At 41.8% G+C, this 18,850-nt stretch overlaps 2 protein-coding genes across 3 annotated transcripts in view; both read right to left on the bottom strand.

Moving 5' to 3' along the window:
- Window positions 1-3,324: 3,324 nt before the first annotated feature.
- The window catches only part of scp2a (sterol carrier protein 2a), a 65,923-nt gene continuing 50,397 nt past the window's right edge, over window positions 3,325-18,850 (bottom strand). The window contains exons 1-16 of one of the 2 annotated variants that reach the window (XM_070845037.1): window positions 14,983-15,083; window positions 13,654-13,711; window positions 13,456-13,527; window positions 13,199-13,330; window positions 13,028-13,092; window positions 12,433-12,559; window positions 12,263-12,326; window positions 12,080-12,166; window positions 11,735-11,885; window positions 11,114-11,261; window positions 10,462-10,569; window positions 7,602-7,755; window positions 7,122-7,218; window positions 5,922-6,054; window positions 4,328-4,407; window positions 3,325-4,020 (exon numbers count right to left, since the gene is read on the bottom strand). In XM_070845037.1, the coding sequence (XP_070701138.1) occupies window positions 3,925-4,020; window positions 4,328-4,407; window positions 5,922-6,054; window positions 7,122-7,218; window positions 7,602-7,755; window positions 10,462-10,569; window positions 11,114-11,261; window positions 11,735-11,885; window positions 12,080-12,166; window positions 12,263-12,326; window positions 12,433-12,559; window positions 13,028-13,092; window positions 13,199-13,330; window positions 13,456-13,527; window positions 13,654-13,711; window positions 14,983-15,036 (1,626 nt within the window). In that variant the 5' untranslated portion in view covers window positions 15,037-15,083 and the 3' untranslated portion in view covers window positions 3,325-3,924. Of the gene's footprint in view, window positions 4,021-4,327; window positions 4,408-5,921; window positions 6,055-7,121; window positions 7,219-7,601; window positions 7,756-10,461; window positions 10,570-11,113; window positions 11,262-11,734; window positions 11,886-12,079; window positions 12,167-12,262; window positions 12,327-12,432; window positions 12,560-13,027; window positions 13,093-13,198; window positions 13,331-13,455; window positions 13,528-13,653; window positions 13,712-14,982; window positions 15,084-18,850 lie in introns of those variants that run through there. The other variant, XM_070845038.1, reaches the window with a different exon arrangement.
- Window positions 15,935-18,789, bottom strand: czib (CXXC motif containing zinc binding protein). The gene is made up of 8 exons (XM_070845413.1): window positions 18,778-18,789; window positions 18,594-18,677; window positions 17,828-17,884; window positions 17,654-17,735; window positions 17,530-17,561; window positions 16,842-16,919; window positions 16,494-16,559; window positions 15,935-16,285 (listed from the first exon to the last, which is right to left on the bottom strand). The coding sequence occupies exons 1-8, from the start codon at window positions 18,781-18,783 to the stop codon at window positions 16,208-16,210; spliced, it is 483 nt and encodes a 160-aa protein (XP_070701514.1). The 5' UTR covers window positions 18,784-18,789; the 3' UTR covers window positions 15,935-16,207.

An 18,850-nucleotide genomic window follows, 5' to 3' on the forward strand; every position in this document is an offset into this window, starting at 1 on the left:
CTGAAGACAAAAGTTAAACAAAAACCTAAAAGCACAAAAAATATTCATGGCTTTTTTTTTTCTTCTTGTTATGCTCTTTTCTCTTTTTTTGTCATTTGTAAGAATGTTTTAATATGAAGCATTAAATGTGTCTTATTGTCAGTTCTGGCCAAAGAAGCTAATGTAACTCAACCAAGCTTGGGACTTCATATATTATTTACATCTGGTTTATTTGATACATAACGACTTTAATACATGGTGGAAATATGAGCATTCAGTACGGGAAAACACCCCTAGAAATCCACCAATTACAGAAAAACATGTTGCACACTCTGCCCTACGGCCGCAGCTTTCAAGAAAGCTCCATTACCAAGGCAACCTTGAAGAACAAATTACAGAAATTATGTGCAATTGCCAGCCCCATGTCCAAAAACCACAGGGGACAGGCTCGAGGGACAGTGTAGGAGCACACTAAAGAAGGCTTTACATGTATTACAGGTAACAGGCGACCAGGACCTAAGGCTTTCCTCCCAGGTATGATATTCTGGAGGAGAGTGGAAAAACTATTTTGCTTTTTTGGTCTGCTCTTGTTCCACAGAACACTCTGCAGTACGTTTTTTAACAACTGGACATGAAACGTGGGCACAACGTCCTCCAATGTGCTCTCAAATGTCATAATTCAAAATATCTTGGGAAGATGATATAGATGTAGGTCACAGTGTCCTTGAAAATGTCCCAATATTGAGAGAAAATAATAATGTATGTAATGAATTAGTTCTTATTATGGCCATTTCTGACATGACAGACTGAAAAACATCATCCAATTTTTATTTTATTTTTTTTACAAAGGGGGACAACAGGCTCATCATGGGAATGGGGAGATGCTTGACATTGAGGAAATGAAAAGAAGCTTGCTACATTGCAGTATGAAGGTCTGCGAATCCTTTATGTCCTCAATTGTCCTTTTTAAGTACTTCCTGCACAGCCAGGGTATTCATAAGGACACAGCGGCCTTCCTCTCATTCATAACCTGCTTCTTTCTAAAGAGAAAGTCCTTTTCCTGGCCTCAGCACAGCCGCAAATAAATACATATACTACGAAAACTACCACTAAGAACATTTCCAGTTATTCCAGTATTTTTCACACTGTTTGGTGGCATGAAAAAGTCAGTTGTTCCATGATTTATATCCACTCAGGGATTGTTGGAGGCTCTTTACTCAGCCATTTCCTGGTTTTGCTTTTTTACTACCAGCTAGTTGTATTTGTAATAAGTATCTGTCCTGCTTTTTCAGCTCACTTGGCATGCTTCCCAAATGCAAAACATGGAAATTAAAATCAAGCTCTGAGCTGATTATTGATCTGATCTCTGTAACCGCGTCTATCCCGTAAGAGGAAATACAAGGACGCTCCCAAAAAAACAAACAAACATGAAAATGACCGGCAGAAATATACCGACCGTGTTTACTGTTTGTTGGTTTGTGATGTTTGGTTGTTTTGTTTTTTTTGGAGTTATGAAAAATTGTTTTTGTCCAGTTGAATTCCCTCCACAGATGCGAGCTTGAGCTGGCAGACTGTGTCCTACATTTTGTCTAACCATCATCTTTGGTCAACTTTATGTTACCGTCTTTGTCCCAAACTGAGCAAACAGACCCCTTTCCAGTTGGAAAGATGAAATGAATCCTGGAAATCATGTTAGTGTTACCTTTACATGCATCCATAGATATAATAAGCAGTAATTCCTTTCTCTCTGCAGTAGTTTTAATATTCTTATCGAAGCAACATCTCGATCTTGAAGGTATCAGAGGAAATTTCCCTTCATTATACGTTTCTGTGAGCTGCTCAGCATCATCTTTTTTAAAAACTTTACTTTTACCAATTCTACTAAAATAAAAGCAGCTAATGTTTAACATAACTAAGAAGAAATAGCACAACCTTCCTCCCACAAATGCAAAGCTGAAGTCATGGTCAGTGTTCATCACTTTTTCTCAACACTTTTCTCCAGTAGCTAATGTTGTCACACATTAGATTTATATTTCTGTGCAGTGGAGCCAGTTTACTGACTTTATGACTCTTCTCTGCTGTTACACTACAGTTTCCATGCCACATGGTTCTTTCACGACAATAAAAGAAGAAGTAAACTCAGTAAAATCATCCAAAGACATGCTTGTTTTTGGTCCTTGCCATACCACTCCCTCCCAGCCAGGCCCAGTGATGCTGTTATCCTGTGATCGACACTCATATCCACAGCAAACACTGTAGTTTCTCCAGTATATACTTTTCTTTGACTCTCTAGGAAAACTCTGAGCTGAGGTTAATTATTCCAGCGCAGGCTTAGCTTCTTAAGTTGACTTGAGGTGAACCAAGCCTGAAAATCCTCAGCTGACACCACCACCCCTTCACAATGCGCCTGTCACAGAATATCTCCTAAGACCCATTAGCCCACTTCTAATGGTCCGTGCGACAGGCCAGCCATGCAGCTTGAGCAGCATCTGAGTATTGCCATTTGGCCAGCCGGCCACCTGGCAAAGGGACCGGATGAGGGGTGGGCTACAGGGAGCTGGCCGGACAGGAGCAATTAGGAACGCAGGCTGGATCTGGCAGAAGGTTGACAGTGGTGGGCGGAGGGGGGCGGTCAACAGGGAGAGGTCTGGATCAACTCAAAAATAAACAGACAAATGGAGGGAAAATGGGGAAAGAGGGATGTAGGGCACAAAGGCAGAAAAAAACAGCAACGAAAACAACTGAAATCCCTTTGTTTGTCTAACCAGTGAGAACTAGCAGAGAGATGTGCTGCGGTTACAAGCCGGATGGTGAACAGATACATGACCTTTTTACAGCACGGGTGCTGCTCTAAAACTTTACTAGGCCAACGATTTAGTTTAAACGTCTTTCATGTGAACAGAAAATATAGGCCATGTAATAATTTAAATAAATACAGGGGAAAGGAGCAACACAAGACATCGTTTAGCTTGGCTCTAACACTGAACTTTACAGCTAAGTCAGTTATATAAATCTGTTTTACACAGCCAATGTTACGGCCGGTGCTCTTTGCTTAGGTTCACTGGTACAATTTTGTTAAATGCCTACAATTTGAGAAATTCACTCAGTTTTCTCACCTGAAAGCCACTGCATGCCGTCCCTGCTGCTCTTCAGGGAGCATTGCAGAAGTCCCACCTCCAGCCTGGCAGCCTGCACGCTGGTTATTACCGTCACTGCAGAGCTTTGATACCAAACATCAACACTGCACATACGATACATGGACTTGTGATAACGTAGCTGACACGAGCCGTAAAATGTTGGTGCTGCACCTGATCGAGACAGACTGGTTTGAGGTTCACACACATACAACCGTCTCCATAAAGATTTATTAGGATATTTACAAAAATATAATGACTTAGTATACTGCAAATGTAAGATCTCACACTGTGACAGATTTCTACTCATCCAGACATGAATATGTTGATAATAAAAGTAGTTTGATGAGAAATATTGATAGAACTATTGACCCAGGTTAAAGGTTTTATTTTAAAAAATTAGTTCATAGCTATCATTTACTCTAAACAAAATGATCTATCAAAATGTTTGAGGCCAAAATTGGCTTTAAACCACAAGTTCCAAGGACAGAAATTAGAGGCACATTGAGAGTTCGGACTACGTGATTAATCAAACACAAAGGAGCGCCATATGTTTTTGAAATTTGCACTGATGTTGGATATGAGGAAGCAGCTCCCTGACTGTTTCAGAATTTAAATCAGGCTCAAACCACAATGGGTATCAAAGCTGCAGCTGAAACTTCACACTCTCTAGGCCACATCTAAAGATCAGACACATTATCAAAGTAGTGCGGGAGCTCATTGATTGGCAAAATTCAAAAGGAGGGATTAATTCTTTCAACAAATTTGTCCATGAAGTGTTGCTCAGAGGACAAAAAGCCAGCTCAGGGTCTCACAGCTTGGCTTTGCCCGGTGTAATCTGGAGGTTCTGCAGCTTCATCGCTATGCCCATGTTCCCACTGATCTTCAGTTTCCCTTTGAAGAACGCCTGAGGACAAGACGAAAGAGATAAGAGTCGACATTTAATTTCATAAAGCTGCACTTTTAATAAACCACTGTTACTGAAAGATGCATCTTTCAAAAAGAAAACCTTTGAAGTGAGTCAAGTACAACAATAAATCATGTATTGAGTAAACTGAAGAGTACTTTAACTGTTAGAAAGCCCGAACCCTAACCCATCACCATGTGAGCGCAGGGATTTATCAGTAAGTGAAACTGTTGAAACGAGAACAATTTTCATTTTGTTCATGTGTAAAACAGAAAAACAACGATGTGAAGAACACATAATTACCCACCGTTTGTGGGTTCAACTTTCCCGTCATCAAATCCAGAAGATCCTCATCACTCATGGACAAGGTGCAGTCTGCCTTTTTACCTAAAAGAAACGAAAAATAAAAAGGAATTCATGTTTTATAGCACAACAACCACAATATATCAGAAAATCACATGATGTCACATGTTGGAGAAAACGCTTGTGAAACGTAAACGTTAGTCCCCATTATTCCAGTGCTCTGGACAGACAGCACTTGGCATTGAGTGAAATTTTCCATTAGTGTAAAAACATGTTGCGTATATGTCCAACACACTTTTCCTTCACAGCAGTAAAAACTCAGAAAGCTGTACGAGTCAAGCTGTCTACGCTCAGACTGACAGTTGACCCCTGCTGCATTCTGCTGCTTTTCAGGGAGAAATATTCACCACCCGACGCCTTTTCTATTATAAATGTGCTGTGAGCTGCAGCGGTACAGACTGTACACTACAGTATGAGGACTGTATGCCTGTATCGACCCGTCTGAACATTCTCCATGTTAGATGTATAATCTTTAGCCTGTACCTCTGCTTACTTTTCGATCTCCACCAGCTCCTGAAGTAAATATCCGTCACTACAGCTGCTAAATGCTCGCCTGTGTTCACCAGCTCGCCTCTAACTGAGTCCGTTTGCCGTTTGGTGCAGAGCAGGTAGTGGACTGTGAGTTTCTCATTTCTCAGCCCTCTTTCAAAAGTCTATTTTTGACATATCTTACTTGCCAAATACAAATGTGGTCTGGCAATACCACACAGGAAAGAAAGACATAAAGAAAAACATAGAAACATAATACTTTTTTATCCCCAGTGCATTCAGTCAGATGGAGAGGCAGTGGCAACCTCAGAAATAATGGCTTGGATCCAGCAAACATCACATGGGGAGCTAGCATAATGGAAACAGTCAGGGAGCTATTTATAAGAGAGTGTGTGTGTGTGTGTGTGTGGTGTGTGTGTGTGTGTGTACATGTATGTTTGTGTGTGAAAAACTACTACTACTATAAAGAAGACTCCATTAACATAACTTCTGCCTCAGGCATATCTACGAAATATCAAAGTGCTTAAGGCATCAAATAGATGAAAAGAGATGGAGCTTTCAGAGGCTGTGTGTGTGTGTGTGTGTGTGTGTGTGTGTGTGTGTGTGTGTGTGTGGGTGTGTGTGTGTGGGTGTGTGTGTGTGTGGGTGTTGTTCTTTTCCATGAATTGTGCAATTTTAATTAGTTTCTTTTTTTTTCTAATGTCTGTCGTAGCAGCTTAAACAGTATTTAAATCCGACTTATACATTTGAAAGTTAATTCCAGGTACTGTGATGGAGGCTGTGTTCAAAATGTCAACTTGCTTCGTTGGTGAGTTTAAACTAGACTAGTAGCTCACAAGGATCGCTAAAGCTTTTAATTGAATTGCCAAAATCACCTAATACTGTTAAAATGAAGAGTTTAAAAGAGGAATTTATCTGAGGGGAACCTCTTTGTCTTTTGAGCTTGGAGGAAAAAGATATCAGATATAAGACGTTGTTCAGTCGTGTGAAGTCTCTGAAAACCACATGAATCACTGAAATACCAAATGAATAACTGTTTAGATACACACCTGGGTCATTAACAGTGACAGAACCTTTGTCGTTTTTCACATCCACAACCCAAGTCGCCTCCTTCCCATCCGGTCCATCCTTCACTTTGAAGGCAAACACTCCACCAATCTTCTTGACAAGCTGCTCTCCTTCCTGCGGGGAGTCAAGAAGGTTTTCTGTTTCCATGAAATTATCCTCATCACATAATGTTTGCAGGCAGGCAGTCACTGCTCGCCCTTCTTAAATCAAACACTAAAGCCATCCATTGTTATGTGCACAGTTGGACTTGGATGTGGACGACTCCCACACATCATCGCTGTAAAGTGGTTCACCTAGGGTGTCAGCCATGGACGTGAGCGATCGCAGGGTTTTGAGATGATCTGTTTTTGGATACAGCGCCCTAACTACGGGCACAGTTACATGCATAAATGAATATTTTCTAACACGGTTGGGTGTGAAGAACTGTTTTGTACACCTAGAAAAGGAGGGAATGGGTAACACAAACTACTGTTGTGTCTCGCTTTCACATCCATGTCTATTTAGACCCAAGATTAGTGTCACCAAATCAGTGTCCAACCAAATGTGAAATATGCTCACAATCTCCCCTTCTGTTGCAGAGTTATGGTGTTGAATGACGGCCAGAAAAGTGTTTTTGCAGGACATTATGATGCCGCACTGACGTTGACCTTTGACCTTTTGGGCATAAAGTGTCAACACTTCCTCATTTCACCCGATCAAGACATTTATATGGAATGTTGTCATGTTTAGCTTATGGATCAAATTAGTATCTCTGCAAATAAAGATCACATAGTTGTTGAACTGTTACGTAATACTCCTTTATAGAACACTGGGCAGTGTTCACAGCAGTGAGTCCTTGTAGCTATGAAGCTCTTTATCAAAATACCTTTTAGATGTGGATGCTACACAGCCCTGACCATGCAGTGCCTGTGCAGTATTTACTCTACTGTATGTTGCTTTAGTGGATAAAAGCCTCTGAGGATTGTAAATTGCTCCCTGCCTTTAAAGACGAATGTAACCAGACTCACAGCTGCATTTATTTTTCTTTGATTAGCCCATTTATGAAATGCGTACGAACACCTATTAGGGGCTCGTGTTTACATTTTCGTAGCGCGGAACGGTCGCTAGGCTGAAAGGAAGACAAGACACGGAGGCCGTTTAGATCAGACACAGAATAGCCAGATTAAAGTGTGCTGTTATACCTCCTGTAGATGTTTTTCGATCTCTTTGAAGACGGGGTAAGCTTTAAACCCCTCCACGCTGCTGCCTGAGCTGGTGGGAACTGCACCTATGTGGGATCTGTGGAAAGGAAAAACAAGTACACACAAAAAAAGGTTAAACTATCTGAGGCTTCACTTTGATTCAGTTTCTTTCAAGGCCAGAAAAATATGGTATAGAGCACGAATCTGCAGTATTTCAACTTTGCTGTTACATAGGAACAGGAGCAGTGCACTGCAGCAGTATTAGTACACTGATTTGTGTTGTTTCTACGTCTTATCTCCACGACTAAAAATACAATTTCTCTTGGGCACAGATGATAAACCTACAATGGTGCCATAATACATAATAGAAAGTGTTCATCGGCAGATCATCTGCCTTATTCTGCCTGATTATCTCAAATACGATACTACGTAAAGTATCTAACTTGACCTATGTAAAACTGTCGGTAACCCCTTCCCCACCTGTCCTCCTGGGGGAATCCCATCCTGTACAGACCGACGACCACAGCTCCTCCCAAGCCAATATTGTGCTGCAAGGCCACTTTAGCCCCCGAGACCTGCCTCTTGCCGGCCTGTCCTCGGAGCTGCCAGCACAGCTCCGCACACTGGGCCAGACCTGAGAGAAGAGGAGAGAGTAGGGAGAGACGGGACAGATGGTCAGGGTGATGGGAGTCGTAGAGGGGGGTGCAGAGTCGGGGGGGTGTGAAGACAAACTGAGGAGTGGGGACGTACTCTTTGAGCCTTGGTTTAAGATGTTTTTAAGGGAGGATTTTGCTACAAAAAACAATGAATAGACAATATATTTAAAAAGAATCCTTCTCAATCCCTACTTATGACCCACTAGAAGCTTGTGTCTGTATCCGCAGAGACCCTGCTGCCCTCCGCCTGTATTTTCTTATTTTCTTATTACATTGCTGTGCTCAAGACTGCACATTTCTACACATCAGCCTTTGGGCATTAGGTATGAGGGAGGGATCCTATAAAAAGGGTAACAAACAGGTTATATGTCCACTTCTGTGTCAAGGAGCTGCAGGTCTGAGCTACACACAAAACTCCACATGTTGTACAAATGCATTAGTGCAAGTTTTGGTTTTTGTTTTAAGGTACATTTGTTACGCACAATAAAAAGCCCCTTCCATTAAACACAATTATTCCCAGATGATTTAAAAGCGTTCGTCCTGTTAGCCGATTTTTTTTTGGCCACTTGGAGGCAGCAGAAACAGGCCGACGCATCACTATCACCTTATAAAGTTGATGTGGCAAACATTAGCATTCATTAGTCACCAGATAAATGTCCAATTCTAACATAAAAGTCCAAACAACACTCTCCTTTTAGCTCTATTTTTGTTCTCCACCGACCCAACCAGCTGCGAAATGCTCCACTGTGTTCACCAGCGAGTAATCTCGCACATGAGAGTAAAAACAAACCCCAGTGTCCCCGACTTTATTATCCTCTGTTAGTGTACAAGTGTGTGTGTGTGTGTATGTTTATTTAACTGCAAGAAGGACCAGTGAGTGGTCTTTTCATGCAGGTAGCAACAATAATGAAGGCTTTTTAACGTTTGTACCTTTACGAACTAATGTGTTTGGCTTTTCTGGAATTTTATTCTTATTTCCTTTCATTCTCTTTCTTGTGGACTGGCTTTTATATTGTACCTTCTTGTAAAGTGTGTGCAGAAGGACCGAAAAATGCAAGTACTTTCAAGTGTTAAACCAAAAGTAGGGCAGTAAGGAAGCATTTATTTTTCCAAAAAGATTAACTAATTAATTAATCAACTTGGAATGGCTTTTGGGATGAGCTAACAAAGAGGCTGCAATAATCTGAGGAGAAAATGTGCTTTAAACTCAAACACATCAAGGTGCAGAGTCAATACTATTATATTATTTCTTGGGGATGATCACTGAACACAGCACTAAGTACGGCTACAATCCCGTCACACGTCTCGGTCTCCAGGTGAAGACATTAAAGCATCCAGCAAGTGTTACACATAATATCAGGAGGAGCGACAAGCTGCCTCCTAATCTGACAACTGACTCCATAATCTCACCGGGAACAGCTCCTGTGCTAGCGTTACGGCTAAGTATTTCATCCCATCTGCTTAATGAGCTTTTATATTTCTCCATTATCCCAATAAGCTAAAAGGACTTAAGGGGAAAGACCTCTTCATGGTGCGTCTTTCCCATCCTGCAGCACTCTCCTAATCTCCCACTTGAGGACTTTTTGTTTGTCTGGGTGCCATATTGTATAAGTGCCACTTGGAAATGTCCCCACCTGGCTATTAATCAGAGCAAAGAGCTTCTGGATATCCTCAGGACACCTCAGCCATATTATTCATACACAATAAGTAGGAACGTTCAGAGATACACATACTTTTCATTAACCGTCCTCCTGTAAAATCCTTTTAACACAGCAGATTACAAATACTGGTGGCAATTTATAATCTCCAGCCTATTCATTTCTGAAGGATAAAGACATGTCAGAATTCACCACATACATCCAGCGGCACACCGGCCAGGCTTCAAGGACCCTGGATGTTATGTAAACACGTCAAAATTACACCTCATAAGGTGATTCAGACGCCCCCCCCAGCCAGGGGGCCTTGCAATCAATATCTCTGCTCGCACTGCTACTGAGGAAAGAGGTCAAAGCTTCGTGACCAAGATTAGGAGCAACACCGCGGATCAGAGAGAGCTTTGCAGACCAGGGCGCTCACACACTAGGAGAGAGAGAGAGAGTTTGAAGCCAAACAATGATGGCAGAGGGAGTGACGGTATGAACGAGGGAAGGCACAGGGGGATCATAAATCAAAGGAAGGGAAAAAGACAGTGACAGGTTTAATGGTCTGAAGCAAAAAGAAAGGAATACTGTACTGTCTCACCGTGTTATTGTGTGTGTGTGAGTATGATGGAGTGCAGCTATGACAGTGAATATGAAAGAAGGTGTGTGTGTGTGTGTATGAAAGATATTGACACTGCCAGGAATAAGATGAGGGCCGGGTGAGTCAGCTGCACTGTTTGCTCAGCGTCGCCTCTCAGCAGTTTAATGTGTGGAGAGATTACAGCAGAGGCCCGCTCACAAGCAGGCTTAGTGGCCAGTCACTGTGAGACGCACGCTGCCTGGTGGCCACTGTGGGAAGCGTTTGGCAAAATTTGCACGAGTTCGCCCATCACATAGCAAGTCCCATTCATGTGCTGCTCCAAACACCTTAAGAAATAAACATTGTGGTCCTGATCTGGCATCTCCACTCCCTGCCACGCTGGATTATGTAGCATGTACTTTGTCCTACAGAGGTTTTCATCAAGAGTCGGAGGCTCAGCGTACCTGTGGCGCCCAGAGGATGTCCTTTAGAGATGAGACCACCACTGGGGTTGACCACAAACTTGCCTCCATATGTGTTGTCCCCTCTGTCAATCAGCTCTCCTGCTTTACCTGTGGAGTTCATTCAATATACAAGATCACAAAACAGGACGGAGGGAAATGTACAGTACAATATTATCAGCACAAGCACGGTATTACCTTATGCTATTTGTATTTTTTTTTATCTCCTTTAACCCTGAAAATCAGACCTGAACAGATACCAGAGACTTCCACGTTCATTTTTTGGTCGATTTGAATCCCTCTAGGGGAAAATATTCCTTATAAAATATTGTTCTGCATGTGCTTTAGTCCTGTCCTGCCTGTATGGTTTAATAAGATGTGGATCACATCCCTCAGGCAGACTTAGCATCTCTTTTTATTGTATCTCCTACTATCTTCCGCATTTATTATTTTCCTCATAACCCAAAAAACAGAGCAGTAGGAATTTACAGGTTTCTATGGACATTTCCAATCCCGGCCGAGCTCCAAGTATAAATTCTGAATGCAGGTGGAGGAAGGACAGTGGAAAACTTCTCTATTCCTGCTCTACTTCTCCGACAGCCAAGTTTTAAAATAGCTGGAGGATAAAGCAGGGTTTTAAGAGCTGTAGTCTCACCCTCTGGACACAGTCCCAGAGCCTCATACGTGATGAGCTCGTTGGCCGAGAAGCAGTCGTGTAGCTCGACCACATCCACGTCGCTGGGCTTCAGACCCGTGGCTTCGTAACACTTTTTGGCAGCCAGTCGAGACATGTCGTATCCCACCTGGACAGAAGAGCAAAACAACAAGCATGTTTAGGGAAAAGATTTATCAAAATTAAATTATCTTCCAGGTCTGTCTTCAAAAAGTACAGCTAATAACTTTGTGATGAGATAAGATAATATCCAAAGATGACTTTCAACTATTCTCCTTATGTGATCACTCTTTTAATCGGCAGTGTGTTTATAGCCAAGTGTGATGCCCGTAGCAGTGCAACTGAAAGACATTGGCATTACTTCAGTTATTCTACATATTCGGTCAATTTGATTAAATAATATTGACATCAGAAAGCAACTGACACAAGTTAGTAATACAGTTTGCTGTCGTCCCTTTTAAAGGGACATTTCTGTTCTTCAGCCTCGCTTGGTTTGGTGCCGCTCAACTTCACCATCTTTCTCACTTTGTCTGGTTTCTCTGCCGTTTTATTGCTGGAGGACGTTATTCTCATTAAGTATTTGGTCTGTGGACAATTTGTTACCATCTTAATGCAGCTGTTTTCTTCAAACGTGGATGCGAAGTCAGTGACCATCTCTTGGGCCAGAATCTCCACCGCCTGGTTCTCTAGGTGGTGTTTCCTGACGAAGGCCTCGCTGGCTAAAACTGCTGCTCCGGCACCATCTGATGTAGGACTGACGAGGGGAGAAGAGCACAACAAACAGAAACAGCTGTGTTCGGCATCGGCAAACTCAGAATCTGTACTTCGGTCGATTAGAAATAACAACAACTTGCAAGCATCTGTCCTGGCATAGTTACATTCTAGTCGGATGATCATTTATTTATCATCTTCCAAAGATAACTAACTGTAAACCAGTGAGGCTCTTACCAACACTGCAGCAGAGTAAGAAACTCAAACACCTTCCTGGAGTTAATCACCTGCTCCAAACTGTACTCATCCTGGAACTGGGAGTACCTGCGTGAATGCAGACACACATATTCACACACAAACTTGATTACAAACACATTTGGGGATATTTGATAATCTGTTTAAGAGTAAACTGTGTCTTACGGGTTGTTGGTGGAATGCTTGTGGTTTTTCCAGGCAATTTTGGCAAAGTGTTCCGGTTTTGTTCCTTTAAGGAATGGTAAAATCACGGACTCAATGCACGATGCATCTATCACTTTCACATTTTACACTTTGTAAGCTGCGTCTGGATTTAACACACATGCAGCACGTACCATATTTCTCCATGTGCTCCCTGCCAGCGTTGCCGAACATCTGCGGTGCTGCCGGAGCTGCCGCCATCCCGTAGCGGTTGATCATCACCTCCATATGCTTGTCCATGGGATTGGTCCTGTCCATGAACTAAACAACAGGTATTTCTTCAATTTTTCCGCCTTCATAAACAGACAACATCGGCCCTATTTTTTTATTTTTTACATACTATGGGTTCGAAATGACAGCTCCTGTAGATCTCCTCTGCTCCACTGACAAACACAGTAATTTCACCTTGCAGAGCATGTGAGTGGCTGCTCGACTGCTGCCTTGATCGGTTCATTTATTTGTGTTATTGTGTGTTACACGGCTTGTTCCCTGCCTGTTCTCAGCTACTGATGAAGGCGATCTACTGGACCAATTCCAGAAGTTTTTGCGCCGACCAAAATATGTAAAACTAGGGCCAAAGTTTAAAAATACCGATGCTATCCTTAAAGTAGTGCATGGTGGTCTGGTGAGTTTGCATTTACACACAAACAACTGCTAGTAAAATGTTATTCATGTTATTTTGTCCACCTCTTCTACATCCAGTGCAACACGCAACATATGGTTTTATACCTTTGAGGACAAAGAGCCCCTCTCCATCCTCTCAAACCCAAGGGCGAGCACACAGTCAGCAAGGCCTGAAAAAGAGATGAGAAGTCCTTGAAGAGTGGATCTTACACTTCCAGTTATATCATAGCAATGGATTACACACAAGATACTTTTTTTTCTACCATGGAAACTCACCTCCCTGAACCATCTGCCGTGCCATGAAGAGAGCAGTGGAGCCTGTGGAGCAGTTGTTGTTGACGTTGATGATGGGGATCCCGGTCAAGCCAAGGCCGTGGTAGATGGCCCTCTGCCCACATGTGGAGTCCCCTGAAGAAACATGGTAGGAGAGATGATGTCATCCCTCCTTAATTTGACTTAAATTTACTGTAATTACAATATGGGAGTTTTTCCTTTCATGACCAAAATGTTTGTGGAAAGAGGAGAGGCTTTACCATAGACGTATCCTACGCAGGCTTGTTTAATGGCAGAATATGGGATTCCTGCATCTGCAAGAGCCTTTTGACCTAAAATAGGATGGAGACAGTCGTAATAAAACACTTTGTTACATGTTACACAACATCTCCACAGACATTCAGATATGGTATCTTTTGAGAGAAAGGACAATGTCCATATTCTGTAAAGATAAGCACCTGCTTCCTTGGCCATATCAGGGTAGTCATAGTTGTCTCTGGCTCCAGGCTTGTCAAACTGCAACAAAATACACAATATTACAGCAAGAGTCACTCTAATCAAGTCATCCTTAACAGAATACGGTGATCAAAATCACTTGCAAACAGAGCTGAAACGATTAGAGGATTGACAGCAATGGAAACTTTGGTAATAGTATATTAGTTGTTCTAATTTCATTCAAATATATGACAAAATTCTAAACTTTCACTTGTTCCAGCCTCTCAAAATGAGAGGATGTGCTGATTCTTTGTCATATGTCCTTATAAACTTAATATCTTTGGGTTTTGGACCGTTGGTACAATAACATTTGAAGAGGTCCCTTTGGGCATGGAGATTTTTGTTGACTGAATGTTGTATTGTGAATTAATTTTAAAATAATTGCTTATAATAGACTCAAAACGCAATTTTGTGCATGTTGCAACTTGCATGTATTTGTACAGAAATACATTTTACATGTTGAATTACAAGATTATATCCTGACTTTTTTTGCAACATCCTCATCAGAACACATTTGTTTTGCGTGTTTGCAAATGAGGTCGTGACCATTAGGAAATGATCAAATGAGATTAACCTCATTCAGGAATAAAAAGGTTAAATAATTCTATAATTCAGTGTGACTGGCCTTAACAGTGACAGTGATAATGCTCATAATGACAGACTGTACACATTATCATGAATCCCCATTAAAATGTACTGGTTCTCGTTCATTCACAGCTTAACTAGAAGTGTTATTGTGATGTGCATGGTCACACTCAGAAGCCTGAAAGCTTATGAAAACATGAGACTGATAAATAATTCACATTTCATAATGTTAGCAGCCTGCAGAGTCATGATGACCCTTGGCACACTTTCTCTGTTTATCATCCAGTGGCCATGAACCATGGACTCAGAGTATGAGCATGAGGGGCATCAGATACTGATCCAATGAGGTCCAACCCAGACCTAATTCTGGGTTTTTAAAACTGGCTTTTAAACCAGAAACACAAACATACTTAGCAGCTGTGCCTCCTAGTTTAGGCTAACTTAGCAGGCTAATGTTTACAATGTTAGTTATGGCGCTGATGTTGCAGCGCTGTGCCACTGACACTGTGGACTGTTGGCTAACTGTGACATTTAAGTGTAAAAGTGTAAAAGTAAAGTTTACTTTTACACTTTTACAGTTGTTTTACTTTTTTTAAGTGGATCGGATTCAGTGCACTGCAGCCTGGAGTTAGCCGGCTATGCTAGCCTGAAGTTAAAGCTAAATACAAAAGGTCGTTCTTGTCGATAAAATGATCAAATAATTCTACCTTTGTCATGCCCACACCGATGACAAACACCTTGTTCTTCTGCCCAGGTGCCATGGTCGCTTCTCTTCAGCAGCTGGTGCACACAGAGGCAGGCAGGCAGGCAGGTAGAAAAGCAGGCAGGTCTGTGGACAGCTAACAGCACTGACAGCGACAGGACCCCGCTGGTGAGCTGACAGCCAAAGATCGTGTATATTGGAGCAGAGGCATCACTCGGTGGGGGAAAACAACACCTTCCTGTTCCTGCTAAAGTGCTCATGGTGGAGCGGAGATATCACACACACCAACTTCCTTTGAATGTCTTGTTCAAATAATGTAATTAATTATTATTATTATTATTATTATTATTAATAATAATAATTATGTTATTTCCATAGATGACTTCCTCCATTTATGGAGACGTGTGTTCATCACTAATCTTTGTTTTGGCATATATTACTATTATAGATGAGGCTGCTGTTATGTGGAGAAGCTGAGTAAATCCCTGGATGCAGTAATGTTCCAGGCACTTTCTCTCTTTATCTTTCAACCTCTAACCATTTGTTTTATCTGGACTTTGGCACAGACTGATCTCCACTGAAGCCACGCTGACTGGTTTCACTGCACAGTCCGTCCACCTGTTACATGTGGGGTCGCTACTATACTACTTTTTTTTTTTTTTTTTACTTCTTTTTGTCAAATCACATGAAAGAGAGAGAAGGTGAGGTCCACTATGGGATGCACCCTGCACCCCTCCACCAGTGGACATTGATAGCAATTTCTGGCTAGTTTACAGTAACTTGAAATGGTCACAGAGTGAGAGCTCTTTCCTTCATGCTCCTCATTTATTTGACACATGACATCTTTGCTCAGTCCAGCTTCATTGAAGAGATTTCAGTTTCTTGTGGACTTCTTCCGTTGTTTGACAGATTAGTTTTGCTAAGATTGTATGTTACCATAGACCTACTGACCATTGAAAGTGGTGCTCAAATGTGCAAAGAAAAAACTAAACTCAAAATGTTCACCTTTCAATTTTATTGAGGCGGTGAAAAAAAGCCTTGAACATGTTGATTAATCCAAGATGTGTATGGAAAACCTGTGATGTTACTCCACCCCTGTTAATGTTCATCATCAGCCAAACCGCGCCACCTCAGCATCTCAAGCATCCCTGATGCCAGAGAAGAGGTCGGGGGGGATGTTTGGCTGCAGTGTTCATTCGCCCTCCTCTGAGGCTCATCCCACGGTAACATCAGCACTTGATGAACTTGTGTGTGACCTCATATATTCCCACCGACTCGCTGACTTTCTCATCGTAGTCTGTCCAGTCCTGAAATTTACGGAAACAACGGTTTGTCAAGTTGCACAGGTAAATAAGGCTGCCACGTTCTGTAAGCACAGCAGGGATTATTAGAGTAGACAAACTAATGAAAGACAAAATAACAGATTTTACAGATTAATGACATCCAACAGAGAAGTAGTTTCACGTCAAATACTGTTAAATATATGAGGGGACAAGTTGTTCCCACTGCACTTACTTTTTCTTGTAGGTTGATTTCAGTAAACGGTGTTCCAGACTCTGCTCCTTGTGCAGCGAAGCCGGCCTGGAGTGGGTTTAAAAAACAGGAGTCATACGTTATATTACAACAATGTCCAGTTCATGGAAATAAAAAATCTACATATTGTATATTTAATGAGTCGTTTTCATTGGAGACAGTTTTGACATGTCGCAGTAGTAACAGCACAAATGTAAATTATAATGAATAACATTTAGCTGCCTCTGTTTCAAAGTGCTGGTATTCACTGGGACACTTTAATAGAGCCATTGTTACCTGTACTAACACTCTTCAGCTTGAGATAAACCTCGCATTTGTTCGAGGACTCACTTGTGGCTGGAAGTCAATGGGCTCCAGACCTCGACACTCAAACTGCACCATTGTCTTGAAGCGTTCGCTGTCGTCAGCCTTCAGCCCAGCAAACATAAAGCACCATTAGAGAGAAACAGAGACAACAATTGTTAAATGCTGGAACAAGAAGCAGCTTCTTGATCTTCTTCTTCATTTCCTGACTGTTCAGAAAACCATTGAAAGGACGGCTTCACAAAAGATGGGAGGATAAAATCCCTCCCGCAAAAATGTATTCAAAGATGTAGGAACTAAGACCGTTGGAGTTTGTCCCCCATCTCTGACACTGAAATCACATTAGGAAGGAATCTCTTCGTGGTCATTAAGCAGGGCAAAACACACTCTGTGGTTCTGCTGCTTCTTCACTCTTGCTGTCGTTTTCAGCATTGAGGGGCCAGTTTGAAGGACTTCGCTGCCAGGGAGAGTAGAGACGACAAGGTACACCCAGGGACAAAGGTCAAGGAGGCCAAATTATAGTATTTAGCCATCTGCAGGCCCCAGGGCTTCTGGGGTTTTGGTTTTTTTTGTTATTTGAAGTTGTTTTATTCATTTTATGTTAATGTATTGAACTGTATGCACTTTAAACAAGAGTGATTTCATTGCGTGGACTCTCGGGCGCCATGAAAACAGATGGGTGATGTTTCAAAGTGAAGCGGTGAAGTTTGCTTACATGATACGGTGTGATTGTGTCTCTCAGGATATCTGTAAGGAAACAGGAACACATGTAATACTTCCACCAGAACTAAGAAAATGAATATTAAAAAAAAGGATTCAAACGGCATGTCAGCTCACACCTATTGAATTTTCCCTGGCACAGAGTTTACACTTCTGCACCATGCTGGCACTGCCTCTTCCTCCCTTTAGTGGCACACTCTCCTATGGAAACATTAACAGAAAAAACAGGTTGGATACTGTGTGTGTACAAAATCTGCTAAACTGTGTGGCCACAGAGATCATTTTGTCCTTACCTCTAGCGTCACATACTGCCATTTATCTGAGACTTCGCCACAGTTTCCACACTTCAGCTGAGTTAAGGGGGAAAAGACACATAAACTCTTTGTTTGTTTGTTTGAGTGAAACACTGAAACACATCCTAGACTGGAAAAATTGTAAAGAAAATTGTATTTGGATTTGATGAGAGCAGAGCTGCAGGCTGGGATACATTCCTCTGTAATTCTTCTAATTTTCCATCTGGATCAGATTTTTAAGTTTGAGATCATTTCATCTGAGCATCAGTCAGTAGCACGGTGAAAGATAAAGATAAAACTTGTTATTGATCCCACAGTGGGGAAAGTTCAAAGGACAGACATAAAGCACACAGTTAAAGAAAGAGAATATGAAATAAACATAATATATACAGAAAAAAGAAACATTATATACACAAGTAATACAATAATTATAAAGAAACAACAACAGGGTGGGATGGGATGGAAACATTATATGGATTATGGATTATTGCACAGTTGGTTGAGTAATAATAAAGAGCATGTAGTGGTGAATGTGATTGTAGTTGGTGCAGCAGGCTGTAATGCAGCATGGTACAGTCTGAATGAAAAGGTGTCCTAACATCATTTACACCTGCTCAGTGAACATGTGTTTACGTATATAGCTGTAAAGAAAGAGGTAGTGTCCTCCGACAGTGTTGTTCACCACAGAGAGGAAAAAGTTAGGGGATATTCTGACACGTAAAGAAGTGTTAGCGTGTTAGCTTGTTAGCATCATGCTAACTCTTACCTTCAGAAACCAGCGGAAGTCGTCGCCCAGTGGTCTCACATTGGTGACATTCTCCAGGGTGGCTTGGAACTGGAGCCCAAACTTCTGCCATGTGCATTACAAAAGAAAAAAAGAGGTTAAAATGTGCCCAAAATGTAGAGAAACTGCTTCACTGTTTATATGAGAAGAGGGCAGTGACACATACCACCATCTTGGAGCCGCTGACAACGTTCGCTGCTACCTTCAGGTGCCCCAAGTAAATTCCCGTTTCTCAGTCA

Source organism: Pempheris klunzingeri, chromosome 15 (assembly GCF_042242105.1).
Source record: "Pempheris klunzingeri isolate RE-2024b chromosome 15, fPemKlu1.hap1, whole genome shotgun sequence".
In the NCBI taxonomy this organism is placed as follows: domain Eukaryota; kingdom Metazoa; phylum Chordata; class Actinopteri; order Acropomatiformes; family Pempheridae; genus Pempheris; species Pempheris klunzingeri.

Bases quoted from the DNA above. Each gene is read 5' to 3' on its own strand.
- czib (XM_070845413.1), bottom strand. The intron at 17,885-18,593 runs GTAAGAGTTAGC...CCCTTAACTCAG, and splicing joins ACTTCCGCTGGTTTCTGAAG to CTGAAGTGTGGAAACTGTGG. The intron at 16,920-17,529 runs GTAAGCAAACTT...GCTGGGCTGAAG, and splicing joins ACACAATCACACCGTATCAT to GCTGACGACAGCGAACGCTT.